The following is a 24,718-nucleotide window of genomic DNA, read 5'->3' as shown; positions in this document are numbered from 1 at the left end:
ATGACTTATTAATATGTTAGGTGACTTATCAATTAGTTTTATGCCACTTAGATGATTTTTTTTACCACTGTTATGCAAAAATGATTAGAGGCTGCAACTGAAACAGAGATGAAATGAGGGTTTGGAGAGGCAAACCAATAGGCCTTTGGGCCTTAAAAATGACAAGTCTTCTTGCCCAAAATTTCTCCAATGGAATGCCTACCTGCAACCACAAATATTAGCCCAAAATCTCTGCAAACACCAAGTGTTAGAGGCAAAAAATCAATGATAACGCAAGCAATGAGGCAATGAGACTAGGAGAGTGGCTGAAATGAAGGCTACAGGACCACACTAAGCCTAGAATGGGTAGCGGCTAGGGAGAAAGGCCAAATAGGCCTGCCATCAAGGGGAAGGAGGGCCTTATGGCTGACGTCAGGGGTCAAAGAGGCTGCGGCAAGGCTGATGAGGGGCTCCAAGGAATGTCATGTGGGTTGGGAGGCCTATCTAGGCCTGCGGCTTTGAGAAGAAGGGCTGCCAAGGGGGATTAGGGCTTGCCCAAGCCCACAACTTCAAGGGAAAAGCCCACTAGGGCTCACGGAGGGCTGAGAAGAGGCTGCAGCCTATTGAATGAGGACAAGGGGAGCGATGTCCAGGGTAATGGAGGCACGGCTAGGCCTTAAAGGCCTCAGAAAAATTTTGGACCACCGCAAAACTAAAGAGAATTGGCCAAAGTACCAAAAACCACCACAAAATGCCAAGATTCTTCATTGTAGGGCCAGCGTCTCCCTTTCTTGGTTGAGCGTTGAGCTTGGAGGGGAGCTAGAGGGTGGATCTTACCTTCCTAGACCTAGATCCACCTCAAAATCCTAATGATTCCTTCAATAGGGCTGGACGTCTCACTTGGGTGAGCGAAACCCTCACAAAATAATGAAAATTCACCTGCACAAATGAAGATAAAAATTTCCCAAAACCCCAATATATACAAAATTTAAAATAAACCCCAATTGCTCCAAACAAGGGTTAGAAATAATTTACAAAATTATTTTACAAAAAAAACTATATACAATGCTTGTAAAATAAAAAAAAATTGAGAAAATAGTTTCTAAATAATGACAATGGATCAATGTGTTTTTTGAAAGTTAGAATATTGGCCACACCCTTTAGCGAAGTAAGAACACCATATAAAATTCTTAGAGCCCAAACACAGTGAGCCCTTCTCCATAGTCTGTGAACTTGGAGCCCAAGGGCTAGCATACCTGCAAATCTCTATATATTTTTTCAAGTATAACTATTAACTCATATGGTGAATCAGATCACCTAAGATAAAATCAAATTTTACCAATAGAATGCTCCTATCACTAACAAATGAAATAAAAATTCGTTTAAAATATCAACACAATATAGGAAAGCACATAACTAGCACATACCACATATCAATGGAAGATGGGCACCATGAACTGAACCCCAAAGTTTTTTATTATGATATTAAAACGTTCCCCGCAGAGCAATGGCTCAATACCAGCATTACAAATTTACATCATCCACTGATAGCCCAGACCAGGATTTTCATCATATTTGAGAAGCAAAAATGGCTTATACTTATAGAGAAATCCCACCAAGTGGAAACTAGCGGCCAGTTGGCTTGATCCTCGTCAAAATAATCTCGACCATTGATAATAATTTGGTCATCTTTCAATCTCAACCATTGAAAATATTTATTTTGAAGAAAATTTCGAATTTCTCATAAAACCCATCTTTTATTAATTCAAAAATTAATTTTTTGGATTAATTTCCTCAAAATTTTGACTTTGACTTAACCACCAAGGTCCAAAGGCTTAATTTTTCTTAAAAAAACCATTATTTCCTTGGTGGGGAATCTCCAAAAATTAACTTATTTTTGACCCACGAATTTTTTTGGTCATTTCCACTTGGAGAAGATTAATTTCTCTAAAATTAATTTTGACTCTAAATTAATTAATTTTTTGGCTTATGATTTAATTTAATTTTTGCCAGAAAAATTCATTAATTGACACAAGAAGGGATTATTTATTTTTTCCGCCCTCAAATATTTTAGCCATGATGTCTAAGTATGAGGGACCATGCACTAAAATATTGTTTAACATCAGATATTACAAATTCAACCCTCAAAAGGGGAATACATCTTTACATACAAACCCTCATGATAATTACCCAATTCCGTGACACAATATGATCTAGTATAGACCAAGTGATCTATAATAAATAGCTTAAATTATTCCCAAACCATTTTTACAAAGACTCGATATAACACTAGGACTCACCTAAGACCTTGTCAATGAATTCCACCCTAGCTTTGGGGTTTAAGCTGGAGGAAAAACTCTGTCAATTATCCGTGTTTAGAAACACACATAATTTGGTGAGGTCAAAAAACCTCCTAGGATGAAATTCGTCACCAAAATCACAGGCTTACCCAGGTGTTGTTACAAAATTAAATGGTCATACTAGTCATTTACATTACAACTTACAAAAATGTTTACAATGATACAACATGTAGCTGGTTGATGATTCTGAACTTTGAAAAAATTTGTACACTGCTTTCCCTAGACTTGTCACATACATGGCTTTGTTGATGCAGACTGGGCTAGAGATCTAGCCCACAGAAGATCTACAAGGTGGATATGTATTTAACCTATTTGGAGGAGTGATCAATTGGATGAGAAAAAGAATCTATAGTGGCACTCTCAACTACAGAAGTTGAATACATGGCAGCCACTCATGCAAGTAAGGAAGCAGTATGGTTACAAAGATTATGTTCAAACTTCAAGTATTGGGTTGGTATAGCAAGCTATAAGGATAGCTTGTGACAATCAAAGTGAAATCTTCCTGGCGAAGAACCCAGCGTATCATTATCTTTGAATGATAAGCTTAGTATTAGGAGATGTCTATCAACTTAAAAATACGCCTACAACTAAGAGAAAGAACAGGCATATCAAAACAATAAAAAGAAGCAATGGGTGAAAAAACAAGGCAAAGATTTCCAAATTGGAGATTTGGTCCTTGTTGACGACAACCCATACCCTTTTAGGGTCCACGGCAAAGTAGGGGTAGGTTACTTTTATCTTGAAAACCTTGATGGTGCGCCTTTGTCCTCCCTTGTGGAAAGAAAGTTGTCAGGCAATTCAATCGTAGTGGAATTTTGTTACATTAAATTGTCAATCTAAGTTTGTAAACTTAAGAAGTGTAAAGCAAAATATATGCAAGGACTTAGCTTCTAATTCTATTAAATGTAAATTGACATGAAAGGAAATATTAAACTATGAAAGCAATTGAAATTTAATCTACGAAAGTGAATAAGTTGACATGAAATTCTAATATTCTATGAAAGCAAGTAAACCTAACCTATCTCAATATGATCATGGATCTAAAACATTTATAGATCATCATCCATGCAGAAATTCAACTCATTTTTAACAGCAAACTCTTAAGAATATTAAATATAGCCGTTTGAAGTCTTTAAGAATTTGATCCCTGTTCAATTGGAAGTTCTATATAGTCAGCCACATCATATCGACACATTGCAAGTAATAAAAATTCACACAAATTGAAATTGAAATTGAAATTCACGTTGCAGGAAATAAACCTAAATGATCACTGATCTAAGTCTAATTTCTTTTGGTGGAGTTTTTCAAGCGCTTGATTAATAACTATAATGGAAAACAAAGCATTGATTAAGAAATAAAGTATATAAATCAATGCTATAATGAAAACAAAGCATTGGCACTCATGTAAAGACAATGTATAAAAATTAATGCTAAGAAATAGAGCAAACATAGAGAGACGACAAAGAAAATTATACTACACAAAAGGGCATTGTACGTCCCGCTCAGTGGGCCCTCTTGATGGTCGCACGAGCCTTGAAAAACTTCAGAAACTAACTTTAAATTAACTCGGGAATGCATACGCAAGTAATGAAAGAAAACTCAACTATTTGTGATTATATTGTGGAGAAATAATTCATATAGCAGGTCAAAAACTCAAGTCATTCTATGTCCCTCGCTCTGCTAAGCAAGATCAATATATGGAGTCTATGAAAATAACAATACTCAGATTTTAATTGCTACAGATCAGAATCAAAAGTGATGACTAAGTGTTTTAGCACTATAATCTAGATTCGAAGTTTATAACTCAGCTCATGCATGAGTGTATGAATTTGGGTATTCACGCGTAGCCATCAAAATGCTATTCTTCAGTGCTCTCAATGCTCAATCCTGCAAAGATATCATGACCTCTCGCTTCTTTGACACAATGCCATGTCACGGTCCATGAAAATAACAATACTCAGATTTTAATTGCTACAGATCAGAATCAAAAGTGATGACTAAGTGTTTTAGCACTATAATCTAGATTCAAAGTTTATAACTCAGCTCATGCATGAGTGTATGAATTTGGGTATTCACACGTAGCCATCAAAATGCTATTCTTCAGTGCTCTCAATGCTCAATCCTGCAAAGATATCACGACCTCTTGCTTCTTTGACACAGTGCCATGTCACAATCCTCCAATAATCTTCCTCTGCATTATGCTACGTGACTAGTTGTTGTGTTGACTAAACTTTGACTCTGCCACCGCAATGACACAGTAGCTTCTTTGGTGCACCAGGTAGGCAAATAACCATCCTGGTATCTTTTTCCTGTTGATTTGGGGTAGCATCAGATGTGCTCTAGCCACGAAAATTGGTGGAGAGGCTAAAGCACATGAGATCTCCAATACCCATAAATGGTTTGGGCAGATTTTAAACAGTGTGGGAGATATTAAAATAATTAATATTTTTAATGGAGTCCCTAAGTCTAAACTTAGGGAAAATAAAATATTAATGTGAATTAATATAAAATTGTGTTAGAAGAGTCCAAAAGTCATGGATCAAGCCAGAGTTAATCTTAGCCGTTGATTAGGGACTTAATCTCGGCCGTTGAATTGTCAATGAGAAAAGTATAAGAGGAGGCTTGAGGGTCACTTGGAGAACACACCGAGTTGATCAAGATTTCGATTTTCTGGGGCAGGGTTTGCTGAGGAAGTCGAAAGAGTGATCAAAGTTGCAGCTGAGGGGCAGTGAATACAAAAGCAGAGAGGCAGAGATAGTACCAGGAGGATCAGCACAGAAGCCAAGAGAGAGGGACGCAGAGCCAGCCAGAGGTTCACGCAGAGCCATCCAGGGCTCACGTAGAGCCAGCCAGGAGCTGCGCAGTGCCTCAGAAAGCCAACGTGGGTGACGCAAAGGCTCTAAGGGCTAACGCGCTGCCTCCAGAGGCTAACGCAAGGTGAGCTAGGGTAACGTTGGGCAGACGCTGGGCTAGAAAGGGCTGACGCAGTCCCTAGAGGCTGACACTGGGGTTTTCGTGGGGCATATTGGAGCTAGGAGCTGTCGGAGTGTTTATCCGGGGTTTCAGCCAGAACATCTGTCTCCGACTGAGAGGTACCACTGCCGAGATTATTCTCTATTGGGTGAGCCGGTTTTGGCATCCAGATTGTATTATGAAACTACTTTATAATTAAAACCCTCAGATAGCCGCACCAGTTTTCCCACATTGGGTTTTTCCGAGGACATTGGTCCAAAAACAACGGTGTCACTTGTGTGCTTGTTTTGTTTACTTCAGTGGATGATCTGTAATGTGTTGAACATGTACTTGTATTTATTTTCGTTATATTACATGGTAAATAACTTGTTAATTAATCAGAACAAGTAGGCAGAAATAAATCAGAAAGTACATGAAGGGTTTCTAACGGGTTAGACTTAGAAACTCCAACATGGTATCAGAGTGTGGCTGCAGATCACAGGAAAAATGAGGACATTAGCCGAGCAGGGCAGCAGCAGCAGAAAACAGTTGTCCCGAGTGACAGAAGTTGTTCCTAGTAGAGAAGCAGCAAGGAAGGGGTGACGTAGTGCCTGTGTCATCAAGTTTGAGCCAGGAAGAGGATCAACGCAGTGGCAGAGGGGAGCAGACACGACTTACGCAGTGCCCGGTCATCTTTCTCAGTCAGGAAGGATTGACGCTCGTGACCAGGAGGTGCAAATTTTGCTGGTGTCGGGATTGCGCAGAGCCTAGAAGCTCTAACCTTCAGTTTGTTGGAGCTTAGGAGGTTGTGGGTAAGTTGCAGAGTGAAGCTGGTGGGGTACTGTAGTCAGAACAGTACCTAACAGGGAAAGACCAAGGAGGAGGGAGTTGCTACCGAGGATTTCTAGCCAAGAAATCCGGATCAGTGGTGCAGCTACACTAACGATCAGAGTGGGGGCATCTCGACATTGGCAGAAGGGTTTCCAGGAGGGAAATCAAGGCTCAGAGGGAGTCACACCAAGAACTTCCAGGAGGGAAGTAGAGGAGCAGCGAGATGGCAGTGAACGGGGTAAGAGACCAGGACAGACTGGACGGAGCCTCAAACTTCGTAGTCTAGAAGGCCAGAATCTTATCCATTCTAAACAGGGACTGTCTCAAGCAATTCGCCTTGAGGACAATAGCGGTCCCAATTGAACACGCTGATAACGATAAGTACGAGGATGCAATGGCGAGGGCCAAGAGCATCAGCCTTGACGGGGTAAAGGACCATGTAGTACCACATATTGCCGAGAAAAATACGACAAATGAGATGTGGGAGGCCCTAACAAAGTTCTATCAGCATACTTCTGTGCAAAGGAAGATGCTACTAGAGAATTAGTTGCGGTCATACCAGATGCAGAAGGGAGAACAGATCGACAGCTTCCTCGATTGATTGAAGGAGATCTAGGATCAGCTGACTTCCATAGGTGCCACAGCGTATCAAGAATTGATGGTGAGAACAGCCCTGAACGCAGTCTCTGAAGACTGGGAGGTGTTTGTCCAGAGCATACTGGGCAGGGCGACCCTTCAAGATTGGGGGGAAATGTGGGCGGCTTTTCGCCACGAAGAGATCAGAAAGCTGACCAAGGCAAGAAGCAGCTGCAAGGGGGTCAGAATCAAGAAGGAGGAGGAGGTGTATGTTGCCTTAGCATCTGAGGGAAAGCAGGAGAAACAGAAGAAGGACCTCTCCAAGGTCAAATGCTTCCATTGTGGGGAATGGGTCATTATGCGACCCAGTGTCCAAGGAAGAAGAGCAAGAGAGAGGCTTCCAAGACCAAGGTTGCGCCAGCAAGGGCGGAGAAGGAAGTGGAGACAGATGATGACTGTGCCATGAGTGTTCATACGCCACTTGAGAGGAAGTGGGGAGACATCGAGCTGTAGTCAGACAGACTACAGGCGATGAGGGGCAGGATCCTCGAGGTACCCAACCTCTTGGATTATACCTTGCTATGGGAGCCCTGAAGAGGAGTAGCAGGACTGGCGGATGTCAGTAGAGACGGATGCGGATGGAGCAACAGAGGGAGCTACAGTGCAGGATTCCCAGGACAGCGTGAGGCAGCAGTGCGAGATGCACAGCGTTATTGCGGCAGCATAGAGGTCAGAGAGGGAGCACTTGTCAGTGACAGAGGGAGCTTTAGCATCAGAGTGTTTCTAGCCTGACAGAGATGTCAGAGTTGGGAGATTAGTTACTTACTTCTCGGTAACTGAGTTGCAGTGCAGCAATTAGCAGTGGCAGTGCTATGGGCAGCACGATGCAGCATGATGAGAGGGGTTGCAGTGCAGATGTAACAATGGCAGTTGCAGGGCCATGGTCAGCAGTACATAATGTAGCAATGCAAAGGATGTTAGGCAACAGGCCTAGCATTAGCATAAGGACCGATGTCGGATGATCAGGGTGATGCTCAATGAGGAGTATTACTAGAGCACAGTCCTCGCTAAGAGGGAGTGTTGATTTGGGGTAGCATCAGATGTGCTCTAGCCACGAAAATTGGTGGAGAGGCTAAAGCACATGAGATCTCCAATACCCATAAATGGTTTGGGCAGATTCTAAACAGTTTGGGAGATATTAAAATAATTAATATTTTTAATGGAGTCCCTAAGTCTAAACTTAGGGAAAATAAAATATTAATGTGAATTAATATAAAACTGTATTAGAAGGGTCCAAAAGTCATGGATCAAGCCAGAGTTATTTTTAGCCGTTGATTAGGGACTTAATCTCAGCCGTTGAATTGTCAATGAGAAAAGTATAAGAGGAGGCTTGAGGGTCACTTGGAGAACACACCGAGTTGATCAAGATTTCGATTTTCTGGGGCAGGGTTCGCTGAGGAAGTCGAAAGAGTGATCATAGTTGCAGCTAAGGGGCAGTGAATACAGAAGTAGAGAGGCAGAGATAGTACCAGGGGGATCAGCACAAAAGTTGGGAGAGAGGGATGCAGAGCCAGCCAAAGGTTCACGCAGAGCCAGCCAGGGATCACGCAGAGCCAGCCAGGAGCTGCGTAGTGCCTTAGAGAGCCAGTGTGGGTGACGCAGAGGCTCTAAGGGCTGACGCAGTGCCTCCAGAGGCTAACGCAAGGCGAGCTAGGGTGACGTTGGGCAAATGTTGGGCCAGAAAGGACTAACGCAATCCCTAGAGGTTGACGCTGGGGTTTTCGTGGGGTAGATTGGAGCTGGGAGCTGTCAGAGTGTTTATCAGGGGTTTCAGCCGGAACATCTGTCTCCGACTGAGAAGTACTACTGCTGAGATTATTCTCTATAGGGTGAGCCAGTTTTGGCACCCAGATTGTATTCTGAAGCTGCTTAATAATTAAAACCCTCAGATAGTTGCACCGGTTTTCCCGCATTGGGTTTTTCCGAGGACATTGGTCCAAAAACAACGGTGTCACTTGTGTGCCTATTTTGTTCCCTTCAGTTGATGATCTGTAATGTGTTGAGCATGTACTTGTATTTATTTTCAGTATTTACATGGTAAATAACTTGTTAATTAATCAGAACAAGTAGGCAGAAATAAATCAAAAAGTACATGAAGGGTTTCTAATGGGTTAGACTTAGAAATTCCAACATTTCCATCTGTCCCTATGCTTGGTTTGGCTAAGTTGCTCTTGGAGATGTGCCAACCAACGAATTTGCTACAAGTCCACAAAGGAACTACAGAATTTGTTATTTTCTACAATTATCACATATTATCTTATTTTTATAAAGAAAACGTATAAAGCTATAGAATAGTGGACATATTACCTTTGAATATCCTTTGTGTAGCCTTTTGTAGTTGTGATGGCATATGTACATATGGATTGTGACAAAGATATGTAGAAAGGATAGTTATGGAGGCATCTAAGAGATAGAAATGGTCAAAATTATGGTAGCAAGTTGACAAAAAGATGTTAATTTCTTCGCCCATCACAAGCACCTCACTTTTTTTAGCGGAACTTGATGCATTTACATTTAGATAGTTGCATTGCATTTGTGTGTTTGCATTATTTGTGTGCATCGTCCTTATTCATTATTCACTTAGCCTTCTACATGATCCAATTATATACATGTTTATTAGGTTGTCCTATTATTGTATCCTTCTTTACTTCATTTTATCTTAGATTTAGCTTTGGCATTGGCATTTTCTAGGAGTTGAGTTTGCACTCCCACATTGTACTCGTACTAGTTGTATTCTTCAGTCCCATTGACCTACTTATGGTCATTCATTGGACATTAGTAAAATTATCTTATCTTATAACCACAAGGGTGACGATCAACACCCTGTTCACATGTTATCAACAAGTTGCTTTGAGTGTACAAGTAACAGGTTTGTGAGCCCAGGGATTGCTAGGTTCCTCATGCACTTTTAGTTCAAGCATATGGATCATGCACTGTACGATGAGCACATATCTCCGAGTTGGAGCCAAATGTTACCCACCAAAAAGTGGGTCACCCCATAGGAGAAAACTTTTCTCCTTCTTTGGATAGTGAGTAAGCTAGCAGCCCTACATTTCTCAATACATGATAATATGCCAGGATTGTACGCCATTTGCGCTAGAGACACTTCTTTCCATTTGGCATTCCTCTTAAAGGAAGGTGGGTCATCATTCAGCAGGTGCTTTAACCATTTTGCAATCATGTGCTTTTACTTAATGTTTTGGGTATTATAACATGAATTAAGGGGTGATCTCAAATTTCAATGATTGACCAAACTTGATTGTAAACCTATTCTCTCACTTTACCAGGGAGGTTAATTTTTTACCCTGGTCCAACAGAACCTCCTTTAAGGCCTTAGGGATATAGGAGGGGCACTACTTGGGAGACTTGGATTGAAGTAGCATGTCCATGATATTCCATACCACTTTCCATCAATTCCCAGATTTCATATCCATTCTTCGGGCTTGTGGACATTGGTTCATTGGGATTGGCACTTTCTTATCCTTATCCTTGAGTCTGGGCTCAAAACTTTGCCCTGGAGGTTGATGCAACTAAAAGAAAGATAAAAGCATAAAATGGCCACAATAAAAGAAAAAGAAAAATAAATGCAAAAGATGGTGGGGACATTAATTAGCACGTGGGAAAAAGTTTAGCATGAGCTCTACCCCCTTCATTAACCATCACCCAATTCCTTGAGCACTTGGTGCTCCATCACATAGTAAAGGAACTTGCGCATGTCCAAACCCTGATGAGCAATAAACCAACTCATCATTAAGGGGTAAATAAATGCTAAATCATTAAAAGCAAGCTTGGGCTCCTAAGTTATGTTCCTAGTCAAAGCATTATCAAAAAGAAGTAAAAGGCGCACTAGAGGGGTGGAAAAAGTAGGCCAAGAAAAGGGGTAACTCATGCCTCCACAATTTCTCCCTCCTTACATCTATATACTTAGGATGATAGACCTCCATCAGCTAGTCCCATGGCCATGGCACCTTGCCTTGAAGTCCTTCCCCTCCATTGCCACCATTATCACAAGCACCTATGGATTGAAGGGTTGACCTAGGACATGTCACCTCCCCTTAGGGGCTGGAAACACCTAATAGGGTTGACCATCTAGCCATCCCTAACACAAGTAGGGAACAATTTTACAAGACTTGGTCTAGTTAGATATTTGAAGGTGATCTCAGTTTGAAGTGTTATTATGCCCTTAACAATTAAGTATGGTCCACTATGATGCATCTATGATCATTGTCCCTAATGATTGGTGGCTTTCACTTGATATTGAGATGGTTTTTTCAGGTGCTACTTCACACACCAGCAAAGGCCTTTCAAGGCACATTATAGCACTCCACTATATAGAATGCCTAAGCCATTTTGCACGCTCCTGAGAGCAGTGATGACCTTGCAAATGTAGTGTTGCCCCTCCAAAGCAAAGCATTGGGAACTTTGATAATTCCACATGATGATTGACACTCTAAAGTACCCACATATGCCAAAATGCTAAGCTCCTCTTGCTTAGTGTTGGATTTACTTGATGTTAGACCTAATGGACCTAGGACACCCCCAGATTGACCTTAACACTATTTGATGGGCATTGCTTGATCTAGAGTCCAGATGGTGATGTCATCCCCGGGATGACAAGGGAGGACTTGTACTCACACTTGGAGCCCCAACGTTGGAGAAAGATAGTGCCACGTCACCCATTTGGCCCTTGCAAGGGTGACATAGGGCATTCAAAGCATGGTTTTTGGACATGGAGGCACTTTGAGACACTTCTTGAGGTCTCCCCTCAAGACTTGGAGTTGGTTATGATGATGGGACACCTCACTAGCCCATCCCATGCATTTTTGTAGCATATATGGCCCAAAGAGGGCATGATGTCATGCTTTGGAGGATATCAACCTACACATGTGGGCTTTTGTGGCATTAGTTTATTTGTTTTAGCTATGGGGTTGGCTTGTAACCCCTTGTCTCGTCAAACACTCAAAGTCAAACTTGTTTTAAGGCTTGTAGGTTAATAGTTTTGTAAAAGTGAAGGGATAGACCTCATATAAATAGAGGATCCCTTCACTCACTTTGTTCATCATCACACATGAGAATTCAACTCTCTTTTCTAGAGCGTGAATTACCTTTGTCTTTTTCACTGCCTTTGTAAAGATGTGATTGTATGGATCATTTTGCTATTGGAGATTGACTATTGCATTGGAAACGTCTTTTTGGGATTGAAAGAATGCTTTTCTTGGATGAATTTGTAAGCCTATTGTTGATCTTTCTATATTTAGTATTTGAATGAATGTATGTCAGGGTTTCTAAATATTCCATGACTAAAAGCGTACTGTTTATTAGAAATCTTGGTATAATTTTGCATGTTAAATATATTCTTCCTTGAAAACCATAAAACTCCTAGTATGCATCTTCTATATAATTTATCCCCTCACAAAAAATATAGTTAGGGTTTTGCAAGAGGAAAACATATTCCCCCCTTACTCCAATCATGTTTCATTTTCCTTGAAAATTTTCCCCAAAACTCCATCTACCCAAGTAGGATTAGGCACTAGCTAAAGTTGTGTTGATCAAATATCATTAAATCTAAACTATTTTCTCCTCTTTTATATCTCCTAGACTTTTTAAAGCAAGCTACTAGGGCTTTTTAGGGCCAATTTGCTTCTCAGGTTATTTTTGGATGGATGTTTATGGATGAAAATTTAGGGTTTTCCTCCTTATACCTTTTTAACACAAAATCTAACTTTGGTCGTGGTGAATCCTCCCCAAATAGGGTTGACATCATCCTTCCTTGTCTATTTGTGCCCTAGAAACTTTAAAACTCTAGCCAAGCTTCAACTTGACACCTATTTGAGGGTTTATCTTGTTCCTTTGTTGATCCAATCATTAAATAAATCCTTTCTTTAACTTCTACATATCTAGGTATTCCTTTATTACTGCATATCAAAAAGCCCTAGCTTGTAGTAGTGTTTAGCTAGTCTAGGGTTAGGATACATTGCTCCCTTATAGAAGAGAATTGAACCTTGTCCAATTTAAGGTATCTTTCCCTAGTTTATTTACATCACCTGAAGTCCTCTATCTAGAATATCCTTATAGGTGAATTCAAGGAAGCATCCCTTGTGGTGAAACTCCACTAAATAGCAGGAGGAAGATTGCTGAGGTGACAATAACAATCCTTCCTCATTGTTGCTACAAGGTCTGGCCCTCACATTATGAGTCCTCTCGCAAGGCCTGCTAAATTTTGTGGCAACAGTCCCAAAGGAACTAGTGCTAAGGATGTAATTGGTCAAGTGTCTCCATATGGTGTCACACTCCTCCTCATCAAGGACTAATTTATTTAATGCTTTCATATAACCAACCTAAACCTCTGGATCTTGGTGTGGTTTTCTTTTGGTCCCCCACCAAGTTCCGATGATGAATTTCCTCCATGAAAAACTATATTGTACTTCCACTATTTACTTTTCCAACTATTGTGATAGTAGTTCCGTTCAACCGTATGGAATCCATACAGTGACAATGCAGTGAGCTGTACATGCCATACAGTTGTCCTCCTTTTCTGTGTAGGCCATATAGCTCAATTTGAAGTGATTTTGTAACCATGAAACTGTTGTTTTAGCAGCTTCTGCAGGTTGCCTATAAGCTTTGAATAAGGAATGAAACACTGATTTTGAAGGATGAATTTCCTCTGTGTATAATACTATTTTATACTTCCACTATTTACTTTTCCAACTATTGTGTGATTGATGCTATGGTCTGAAAATAATAATTTGTGTTAATTAAATTCAGCAATTTATCTGTCTAATTGAGATCATAAGGACAGCACTCACCTAGGATTGGAAATTTCCACACTATACAACCTAAAATAAGATAAGAGAAGAGAAATGTATAAATGTCCAACAAATGACAACCAAAATAGGTCAATGGGAAAAAGCTCATTTCTGATTGAGAAACAAGATAAAAAAGGGGTATTCAAAGAGTGTGGAACTGTAAAAAGGCATCATATTCAAGTTTCCAACTCACCAATGAGAAGACCTAGATAGGAATCAACTCCTCCCAAGCTCGTTATTTGCCAATCAAATCCTCATATGCAAAAGACATAAGATGTAGAGATAAATAGAGACTGCACAACCAAATTAAACCCTTCCTTTTAAATGGCCCCAAGAAAAAGGGATCCAAAAGCACTATCTTTTGGAAATGGACTGAGGAGGCTTCCAATAGCATGGCCGCAACCCAAAACAAGAAAGGCTGTGGAATTATTTTGCAAAACTTTCAAATGAAAAAATTGCATGGACATGATCAAGAGGCCATCCCTGCCACCTAACTATGCAGCACAGCACTGATGCATCCTCTACTATCCCTGTTACATAGCCAGTGTATATCCATCTTAACCCCCAAATCTATCAAGTGTTAATAAGTGTCAAGTGTTAAGAAGGATCAAATCCCTCAAAGTGTAAACCTCTCTCAAGTTGTAAAGAGATCAAATAGGGTTTTGATCCCTCTCAGTGATTCATAAATCTGAGGATAAGATGAAACTAGACTAGTTTTATTATTTATTTTATTCTTTTAAGCCAGAGTACATATCTATATATATATAAAAGCGTAGTGGATTTGTTCAAGTGGTTGCAATAGCTTCATGTAAGAGGTCCTAAGGTCAACCCCAGGCTGGCTGGCCTCATTGTCCCTACCAGGTCAGGCACCGTAATCAACATCGACAAATTTACATTGGACCATTCATGAAATGCAGCAAGTGCCCAGGGATTCTTTGGAAAAATTAATATATGTATATATAAGGTGACTTTAGTATTATAGATGGACAGAAAGATGTTACAATCTCCCCCTACACTGTAGAATGCACCTCCCAGCACTACACTGCACAACACTTTTGCATCCTCTATTCTATTAGGTTGTAGAATACTCCTCTCAACACAAGTACACCGCATAACAATTTGTGCATCCTCTACTATGCCTGCTACGTAGCTAGACTGCACAACCCTTCTGCATCCTCTACATTTCCATATTGCCCATTTTGGCAAATTGTACTTTCCAATCCCATTGACCTATTTTGGTGACCCGTGGACTTTAGTATAATTTCATTTAATTTCACTTCTAAAGATTTAGTACTCAATAGACTCACTGTCTGCCTGGATAAATTAAAGTAAGCTCACCTATAATATAATGACTTCTTTCTAACCTAGCACTGAATTGTGACAAGCAACTCTGTTAAGGGGAAATCAATATAAGTTGCATATTTAAGAATTCTAAATGAGACGATTCTAGCGAAGGGGGTATCGGTTCACCAGTGAGATCAACTGAATGTTAAGCCATCCACCAGAGTGGTTTTAATATTGCTGTGGTCTGCCCCACCCACTTGGCACGAGTTTCAAATGAATGAGGCCGGATGCCAACTCCGAACGATTTTAACAGTTGTTACCTAGAACCTAAGCAGAACGAAATCCGCGCTGTGGAACCGCCTAGCGGGACGTGTCCCATGAAGCACTTCCAAAAGAATTTAAAGAAATAAGGGACTCTTGATGCTATACAGGGAATATAAAGAGTATGTGGTAACCAAATCGGCTTTATGAAAATGGCTTCATAAAATCTTATTACACGTCAAACGGCCGCATTTCCTTATCAGCTAAGCAGTTTCGAACAAATATGAACCCGATCATCTGGTGCATTCCCAACTTATTACAAACCTCCAGTTGAACTTGATTTTGAAACCAATTTTCAATTTTTCAATTATGTGAACTGAATTACTGTATCAAAACAAACAATTGGGTGGGCATTAGTGGCTTACACTGAGGATGTCTTCTAACTTCAAACAAGTTGAATTCAGGAGTAGGGAGTGCGTGGTCAAGATGACAGTCATGGGTGCTCCTCGTTTCAAACAAATAAGTTTGTCCTGAAATATAATCTCCTCCTCCTCTTGCTCCTTTAGATGTTGAATTGCTGCCACTCTATTGGCTTTTCTGCCATTATACATTCTTCTCCATTGGATTTTCTTCATTATTTCAGTCATCATTCACCAAACCCACATTTCAGATCTTGAATGTCGTTGTAATCCGCATATGCTTACTGTTTCTACTAATCGATCAATCCTGCATTCCTTCAGTTGTAAGAATTTAGCCAAATCCTGGTGATGTGCTCAAGAAGGGCTGTGATCAACTAAGCAAGCAAATACAAGGAATTTGAACATCTGCCCTCAGGTGCTTCTCAAAAATCCTGGAACGTGGCTTCATATCCCATCATTACATAATGATGGTTTTTATATTGTCTTAATATAATGCATTTTTCTTGGAAAAAAAGGAAGGTAAAGGTTAATATAATGCATTTTTGCTTTTTTCTCTGAAAAAAAAGGAATGTAAAGGTCTATATTTGGGAGTTATCGGACAATCTAATATATGCAATTATTAAATTGGAAAAAGTTGTATTTTGGTTTGTTGGTGATTGGCATATCAGATATATGCAATTTTAATTTATTTATTTAAATGTTTATACTATAGCTAGTTATCTTAAAATGTTTATACTATAGCTAGTTATCGTAATTATTTTAATATAATTTGATATGTAATTTTAATTTAGTTATTTAATGTTTACACTATTATTTGTTAGAATAATTATTTTAATACAACTTGAGTGGGTCTAATGGTTAAGAGCATTTTAATTTATTTATTTTAATGCCTATGCTATCACTTGTTATCATAATTATTTTAATACAACCTGAGATGTAATTTTAATTTAGTTATTTTAATGTTTACACTATCATTTGTTAGGATAATTATTTTAATACAACTTGAGTGGGCCTAATGGTTAAGAGCATGTGTTTCCTCTTAAGAGGTCATACGTTCAAAACTAGAGGGGTAAGAGTATGTATGCCTTTGTAGACTTAATAGTTAAATCACTTTACGGAGGTGTGTCCCTTGTCCCACGAACAAGGGGTCACATACATCAATTTGGTGTCCCCTTGTCCCACAAACAAGGGGTCGCATACACCAATTTTGTGTCCCCTTGTCCCACAAACAAGGGGGTCTCATACACCAATTTGGTGTCTCGCTTGGCCTTGACCTTAAAATTGGATAATAATATTTTTTATTTATTATTGTGATTGTTTTTCTAGTACTCAAAATAAAACTAGCAATTGTCCCAAAATGATGTAAAAGTACATTGATAGAATTGTCAAATTGGAAAAAATTGTAATTTTCTTTCATAATCATGCAAATTATATTAATAGATTAAATTTTAAATTTTAGTGTTTTATGTTTTTAATATTTAGTATTTTTAAATTATATATATATATATATATATAACGATTTTTCCAATAACATGGTATTGGTCATTGTCAAATTGGAAAAAATTATAATTTTCTTTCATAATCATGCAAATTATATTAATAGATTAAATTTTAAATTTTAGTGTTTTATGTTTTTAATATTTAGTATTTTTAAATTATATATATATATATATATATATATATAATGATTTTTCCAATAACATGGTATTGGTCATTGTCCCAAAATGATGCAAAAGTACATTGATAGGATTGTACCTTAAAATTGGATAATAATTATTATTATTTATTATTGTGATCGCTTTTCTAGTACTCAAAATAAAACTAGCAATTGCCCTAAAATGATGCAAAAGTACATTTAGAAAGAATTGGGTTTTGTTTCGTAATCATGCAAATTATATTAATATATTGAATTTTAAATTTTAGTGTTTTATTTTTTTAATATTTAGTGTTTTTAAATTATATATATATATATATATATAAGTTTTTATTTCTAATCAGAATTTTCCAATAACACAGTATTGGCCAATGTTATTGTACTATCACACGTCCGTCACATATTAGACAATTTTACATCATGTAAGTTATGTTTTAGATTAGATGCAAAATGCTCTACAACTCTTCTTAATATAGGCTCAACCCTGCTCTAACAAGTAAATGTAGAGGAAAAGTTGTTCACGGGTATGGCCTTCATTACCGGTATGTCATAAACCTTATAATTTCTCTATTCAGCGTTTGAATACATGAAGTTATTTTCTTGTTATGCATGCATGAGTTGTAATTTCCTCAGAATACACAGAATTTATATTGTGACAATTTGAATCAAGTTAACATGGATTTGCATGGTTGGTTATGTGGTAACAACAATTAAGTAGGTGCTTTGAATGGATTGGTACTCAATTTGAATGATGTACAATTCTGGAATCCACTCCAACTCACAATGTGCATGGGAAATTGATTTAGTTTATGGTATTATTGCCTTGGATCTTTACTTGTGATTGAATGCAAATAGTAATTCAGATTTGGTAGCTCCCATTGTAATTATGAATACCATTTTTATCATGTTTCAAGACTCAAGATTAGGTTAGAAATTGCAACGACGGACAGGGATGGCTAAATAATTTTGTCAGGTACTTTGACTATTATTCACACATATAAAACAGACTGATAAGTTCTTTCAATTAAGTTCACTCACAAGCCTTGTTAAAAGATGAAACATGAAACCATATCTAACTTGGGATCATGCTAAAATCAACCCCCTGCGTAGTCTCCTTATACCTGTAGCATTTTGTTGCTACGGAACTAATATGATTGTCACATGTTGTGAAATTTATCCTCACATTCCATGCATAGCTTTCCTGCAAAGCACTTCAACTAAAAGAGAACTTCTAGACTACCACTTTTAAAAAAAGGAACGCCTTATTAAATTTTCTTCCAACTATTTCCATATCAAACAATCCCTCGAGTAGTTGTACTTGTTTTAAACTATTTCATACTACCATCCGCAATTATTCATATGATAAAATTATTTTAAATTCAACAAAAAGTGCTACATTTCCCACTCATGAGTCACCCTCCATTGAATGAGATCTCTTTTACACTATTTGTGGGCATATAGTAGAACCAAATCGTGAAGAAAAAAAGGTTGTAATAGAATGAATCTATAAGAAGTAACTCACTTCTAGAAATACAAAACTGAAAAAGTTCAAACTCTGCAATCTAACACTTCACTAACCAAAAGAAATGTAGCATTCAACATGTAAGAGAAATTAATGTAAGCACTCCATAGATTATATTAGAGACAATATAGCATGGCTTCTTCTTTCCAAATAGTACAACTGCGTGGTTATTACATTCAATGCTCTAGATTCCAGATGAAACTGGAAAAATAATATTACACCAAGAATTGCAAATATGGTATTAAAAGGACCAAAGAAGCAAAATTAACAAATAAATTGACTAAAATTATTATTACCAGGTAGACATAGATTATTCTTCAAATATTGCCTCAGAAGATGTAACAGTGCTACAATTCCTAAATTCATTAACTCGATTTTCACCACCGTAAAATCTTCTTGAGATTCTCAACTTTTCGACTTAGAGTAATAAAACTCAAACTAACTATGAAGATACACTCAATTTATGCATTGCATGAAAAAACATTTAGACTAACTAATTATAAAAGAGCAGATCTATAACTAGCCTTGCAAATTTGAGACCATGAATTTTGTCATACTCAATTAATGATTAGCCTGGAAGACCTTCATAAATGATACCAGTTTCTCCGCACCTGCCAACGGCATTACATTATAAATTGAAGCCCTCACTCCTCCCATAGATCGATGTCCCTTAAGCTACAACATGCCCTCACTTGTTGCTTGTTTGATAAAATCACTCTCAAGCTCATACTTTTCGAGTGTAAATGGCACATTCATCAGAGACCTAACTGATTTTTCCACTAGGCAACGATATAACCCATTGTTCACATCGATCGTATCATAGATAATCTTAGCCTTCTTAACATTTTTGTTCTCTATTTCGCTCAATCCCCCCTACACAAGGAGATCCTCAAACACCAAGCCACACATATAGATTGTAAAGGAAGGTGGGGTGTTGTATAAACACTTGTTCTTAGCATGAATTTTGTAATCCAACATGAGGGGGGTTCTCTGTTGAGCATTGCCAATAAAGTCATTTCTTATTATAACAATGGTTACCCTTTTTGGCCCTACGTTTTTTTGAGCTCCAACATAGATGACCCCAAATTTAGAGACATCCACAGGCTTGGAAAAAAAGTTGGAGGACATGTCAGCAACCAAAAAGGTAGTGTCCCCTTTGGGCGTAAGGTAGTTCTTAAACTCAACACCATGAATGGTCTCATTGGCACAAATATGCAAGTATTTTACATTTGGGTTTAACTAGATTTCCTCCTCAGAGAGTATTCTCGTATACTTTGTAGCCTTTCCAGACCAATCCAAATTGGCCTTGCAAAACCTTTGACCTTCTTTGAATGCCTTGTCACCCCATGATCCAGTCACAATATAATCTATTGTATCTTCTATACCACACAAATTTAACGACAAACAAGAAAATTGTGTTGAAGCCCCACCCTAAAGGAAAAGGACCTCATAATTTGCAGGAATGCTAAGAAGCTCACGCAAATCAGACTCAACCTTATGCATAACAAAAGTGAACTCAAGTTACCTTTGTGGCTCATCCCCGAGCCACTCCAATTGTAGAGCTCTACCTGAGCTTTTTTTATAACATTTGCAAGCAGAGTCATTGACCATGTAGCAATGCCCAGCTTGCTTGCACTAATCTTCACTGGAAGTGGGCATGATATACGCATAAGGCGACCATTAACGGTTATCATCGGTGGTGGAGACCTTGAACTCGCACGGGCATATCAGGGAACTCAAACATAAAACACAGGAAGAGATTACAAGGTTTGATCGTGGGACAAAGCAGTCGACCGCAACGAAAAGGAGGGTGAATGCATTACTCGGGGCCCACAATGACATGTGTGTGAGGAGGTGGCACATGTCAAATTCACATTGGAAGGAGGATGATGAAAATATGCATCTCTAATTGGTTGGATCTACCTAAGCCAATCCCGTAAAGGAATGTTTATCGACGTAATCAAATTAAATTAAATTAAATTAAAAATAAAAATAATAAAATAAAAATATCCTTATAAAAGTAAAATAAAAATAAAAATAAAAATGGCCCATGGTATTGACCCTGGTATTCATGTGGAATATATCCTATTTAAAGGGGGAAGTTAAACCACCCTAGATCCATTTTAACTCTAGATCTACCAAGCGTCGAGAGGGATCAAATCCCTTGAGACACAAACCTCTTCTAGAGTGAAAAGAGATTTGGTCCCTCTCGACGCTTGGTAGATTCAACGTTAAGATGTAATTTCTAGTAAGGTATTTTGGACTTGTTTAAGGTTTTTTTTGTCACATTTATCAATAATATGTTAGAATTACAAGTTTGAGTTGTGCACTCTTTATAATTAGAGTGTCTTGAAAGCTTTTCATGATGTTAAATCCATATATGTAATCAAAACACATTTTAAACAACAAAAAATAAAGATTTAACAAAAATTGTTTTCCTTTCGACCAAAAACCCCAAAACATATAATAGTTAGACAAAGCCATTTTTAAATATTGTAATTTTTCAAATATGCACTTATTACTCTATTACTTGTTCTGGTAATTATTTATTATCGTGGTAAGGTACTTTTCAGTGATTTGTAAAATAACAAGGGCTACATAGTAGCTAGTGCCTGCAAATGTAAACAAATTAAATTTAAAATATTAAATTCAAGTTAGTGTGAAGGTTTAAAATTGGGTTAATTTAGATTCTAGTGATTGGTAAATTGAGGTATTTGGTTATTTGTAATTCAACATTATCACAGTGGAGAATCTAATCCTACCCAACAATAATAATAATTTTTTGATTGGTTGCTCATATGCGCATGTTGGAAAGTCAAATTTGCATATATAAACAAATAATATTTTTTTTAAAGAATAATGCAATCTCCCAAAAAAAATTAAAAAAAAAAAAAATAGCACATGCATTCAATAGAAATTAAGGTTTTTGCATACGATGTATCTCTAATTTGGTATTCAAGAGAAAATAGAATTATATAGATAGATAGATACTTGTTACGTGACTTATTTCAAATTGCTAAAATTCCAATTCAACTGTCTTCCTATTTATAATAACTTATTTAAAAATTATGTAAAAAGACTCTTAATAAAGAATATGAAAATATTAGCATAATCAATTTCTCAGGGAAAATGACATATGTGAGAAAAATATTGAGAGACCCTGTAACATGTATTAGGGAAGCAGGCCTTTTTTTTATAAAGTAAATATTTATTTGACTATTGTGAAGTAGTGGTTTCCCATGCTTAATTCTTTGTGTTCCAACCAAGTATGGCTAGCTCTACACCTTAATACAAGTTGAATTGATTTCAAAATTCATAACCCAAGCTCCAGAACTTTGGTTATATGCATTCTGGAATTTATATACATGTAGTGGGGACTGTAATATCGTGTCAACTGTATGATTACTTGAACTTTCTCGAGCAATAGCAGGCACTAATATCAAAGTGTTACGAATTACGAGGCATAGCCTTAGAGTGTCCTTCAAATCACATTCAATAGCATTACAAATAAATGTTAATAAAAAAATTTGAAAAAAAAAAACAAAACAAAACAACTTATAAAGTTCCACTTTATGAAATTGAAAATTATTTTACATATTTGACCGAAGTAATAGATGGTCAACCTTAAAATGGATGTGTAATAGATAGACATAATAATGGAAAAAATAACATTTTAAAATAATTATTTAATTTTATTTATTATGTAATTTATGATTATTTTATAAATTTTAAAAGATTGATTTTATTTTAAAAATATGTGAATTAGTAATTTTTTGGACTAATTTAGATAAGATTTAGGATCAATTTTTTAATTGCTACTATAATACCAATAGTCCAAAAGTAGACAAGCTAGATATACTAATAACTTATGACTTAGCAAAAGTCAATCTGCTCCAATCCCATTAGAGTAGGGCCCATCTCGACCCCACCGAAGTACAATGGGCCAAACATGTCCCTTGGAATTGAACCCAAATGGATGGAAGAACAAATCATGCACCCACTCCTCGAGCAAAGACAATTTTTCCTCTTATTACAATAAAAAAATATATTTTTGTTCTTAGGATAAAAACTAACTCAACCATATAAATTAAATGGTTGGTGAACTAGGATAGGCATCAATCATGATAAGCATCAAAACAATTACTTCATGATGCATCTCAAATTGCTAAGATTAAAAAAATCACAAAATTTAATGAAATAATAACTTTAAAATTATGTTATTAATTATAGAAAAAATCATATATGAATTAAACATGTATACATTTCTTAACCATGGAGATTGACCCCACTTTATTATAGAGATTCTTAATATGTAAATAGGATTTGTCACAATACCATGGCTTATCAATACTACATGCCCAAAAAATCATAACAAATTTCATATGACATTTTTTTTAAAATTAACCAACCTATATCCGTCTTAACTCTAGATCTATCAAGTGCTTAGAGGGATCATATCTCTCAAGGTGCAAAACTTTTTTTTGAGTGTAAAACTTGAGGAAAGGTTTGCCCCTTGAGAGATTTGGTTCCTCTCAGTGCTTGATAGATTCAAAGTTAATATATATAGGATGATTATATATATATATATATACACCATTGGAAAAACCATAGGTTGTCACCAAGAACTGCTAATGATAAATTGGCTTTATGACCTCAATTTTACCTGAACTACCATAACGATATTTATAAGCATTAGTTTGTTATAATTTTTTAGTTTTAATTTAGTTTTAAATAATTTGAATATTATTTTTTATTTTTATTTCATTTTTATTTGAGTCAAAATGTTTACATAACATGATAGGACATTACAACATCTCTTCCATACTCAGCTGGATAGCACCTCTCGACGCAATCAAATTAGAAAAAAATGCATAACTACTTTGGAGATAAATATCAATCTTTGATTTGAGAATATTATTAAGAATATTCTTGAATATTCCAGGGAGGTTAAATCCCTACCATCCACCTAATAAGTATTGATAATTAAATTAAAATTGTGGAAGCCTATTCCAAATAAACATGTTTATTTACTTAATTAGTGGGTGATACAATGCATTGTTAAGGCACTCTTTATGATATGGTTGTTTCAAATCTCAATTAGCTTTATGTTGTGTAAAGAACCGTGTTGGTATATCTAAATGTTATAATGGTAGTGGTTTGAATTAGCCTCATATATGTTGTGTTGGCACATCTAAAAGTTATAGTTGTAATGGTTGAAATTCACCCCATATCATACAAGTCCATCCTAATTATTGATCCCGCCTATTCACAAAAAAATAAAAATAAATAAGAAATGATCATTTTAATTTTGTAAATTGAAGTTAACACCCTTCTTTTATAATATTTTATTTTTTCTTAATTAAAAAAATAAATATATTTTTCCATGGTTAGTTTAAAACTGAAAATTTATGTGAATAAAATAAGAATGATTTTTTTTCCCACAGAGCGTTGAGCAAATAGTGATATGGTGTTTTGTTAAGGCACTATGTGGTGTAAAGGTCATTGGTTTGAAACTCCGTGGGAAAAAATCCAACCATGCTAAGAGTTGGTGTGGCCTAGGTTGGGTGCAATCCCCGGGTGATTTTGACAACTTAGATGTCCCTGGGTCACAACTACTCAAGCCACAGGTTAGGCATGCCAGTCATATTACGACTCACATTACTTAGCAAACAAATAAAACAAAAAATAAGAATGAATTTTAAATAATATATTCAACAATTCTTGTCCCGGGGAGGCAGCTCAATTAGTGATCAAAGTAATGTGAAATCTATGAAAGTTGAGAGATAAAAGGTTCAAATCCCCCTGTTTGCGACCCGTTTTACATAGAGGAGGACAGGTCGTAGAGCCTAATAGGTTTACTAGTAGTTACATGTGAGACAAGCTATTGGGTTCCTCTAAGATACTATATATATATATATATATATATATATATATATATATATATATATTCATATTCAACAACATATATATATATATATATATATTCATATTCAACAACTCTTTCCCCTAATTAA

General features: G+C 37.0%; 1 protein-coding gene and 1 pseudogene across 2 annotated transcripts in view; both read right to left on the bottom strand.

Annotated features, from left to right (window-relative positions):
- Positions 1 to 16,011, bottom strand: part of LOC149224944 (sphingoid long-chain bases kinase 1-like) — a 381,298-nt gene extending 365,287 nt beyond the window's left edge. For both annotated transcript variants that reach the window (XM_089386350.1, XM_089386351.1), the window contains exon 1: positions 15,535 to 16,011. In XM_089386350.1, the coding sequence (XP_089242476.1) occupies positions 15,535 to 15,759 (225 nt within the window). In that variant the 5' untranslated portion in view covers positions 15,760 to 16,011. The remainder of the gene's footprint in view (positions 1 to 15,534) is intronic.
- Positions 16,012 to 19,265: 3,254 nt separating this feature from the next.
- LOC149224943 (phosphoserine aminotransferase 1, chloroplastic-like) lies at positions 19,266 to 20,398 on the bottom strand (annotated as a pseudogene).
- Between the last annotated feature and the right edge of the window lie 4,320 nt (positions 20,399 to 24,718).

This window comes from Pinus tabuliformis, chromosome Q, assembly GCF_031772625.1.
Source record: "Pinus tabuliformis cultivar Carrire ecotype Pingquan chromosome Q, CPIR1, whole genome shotgun sequence".
NCBI classification, from domain to species: Eukaryota; Viridiplantae; Streptophyta; class Pinopsida; order Pinales; family Pinaceae; genus Pinus; species Pinus tabuliformis.
Note: the sequence above shows the minus strand (reverse complement) of the source record. Positions and strands in the feature narration are given on the sequence as shown.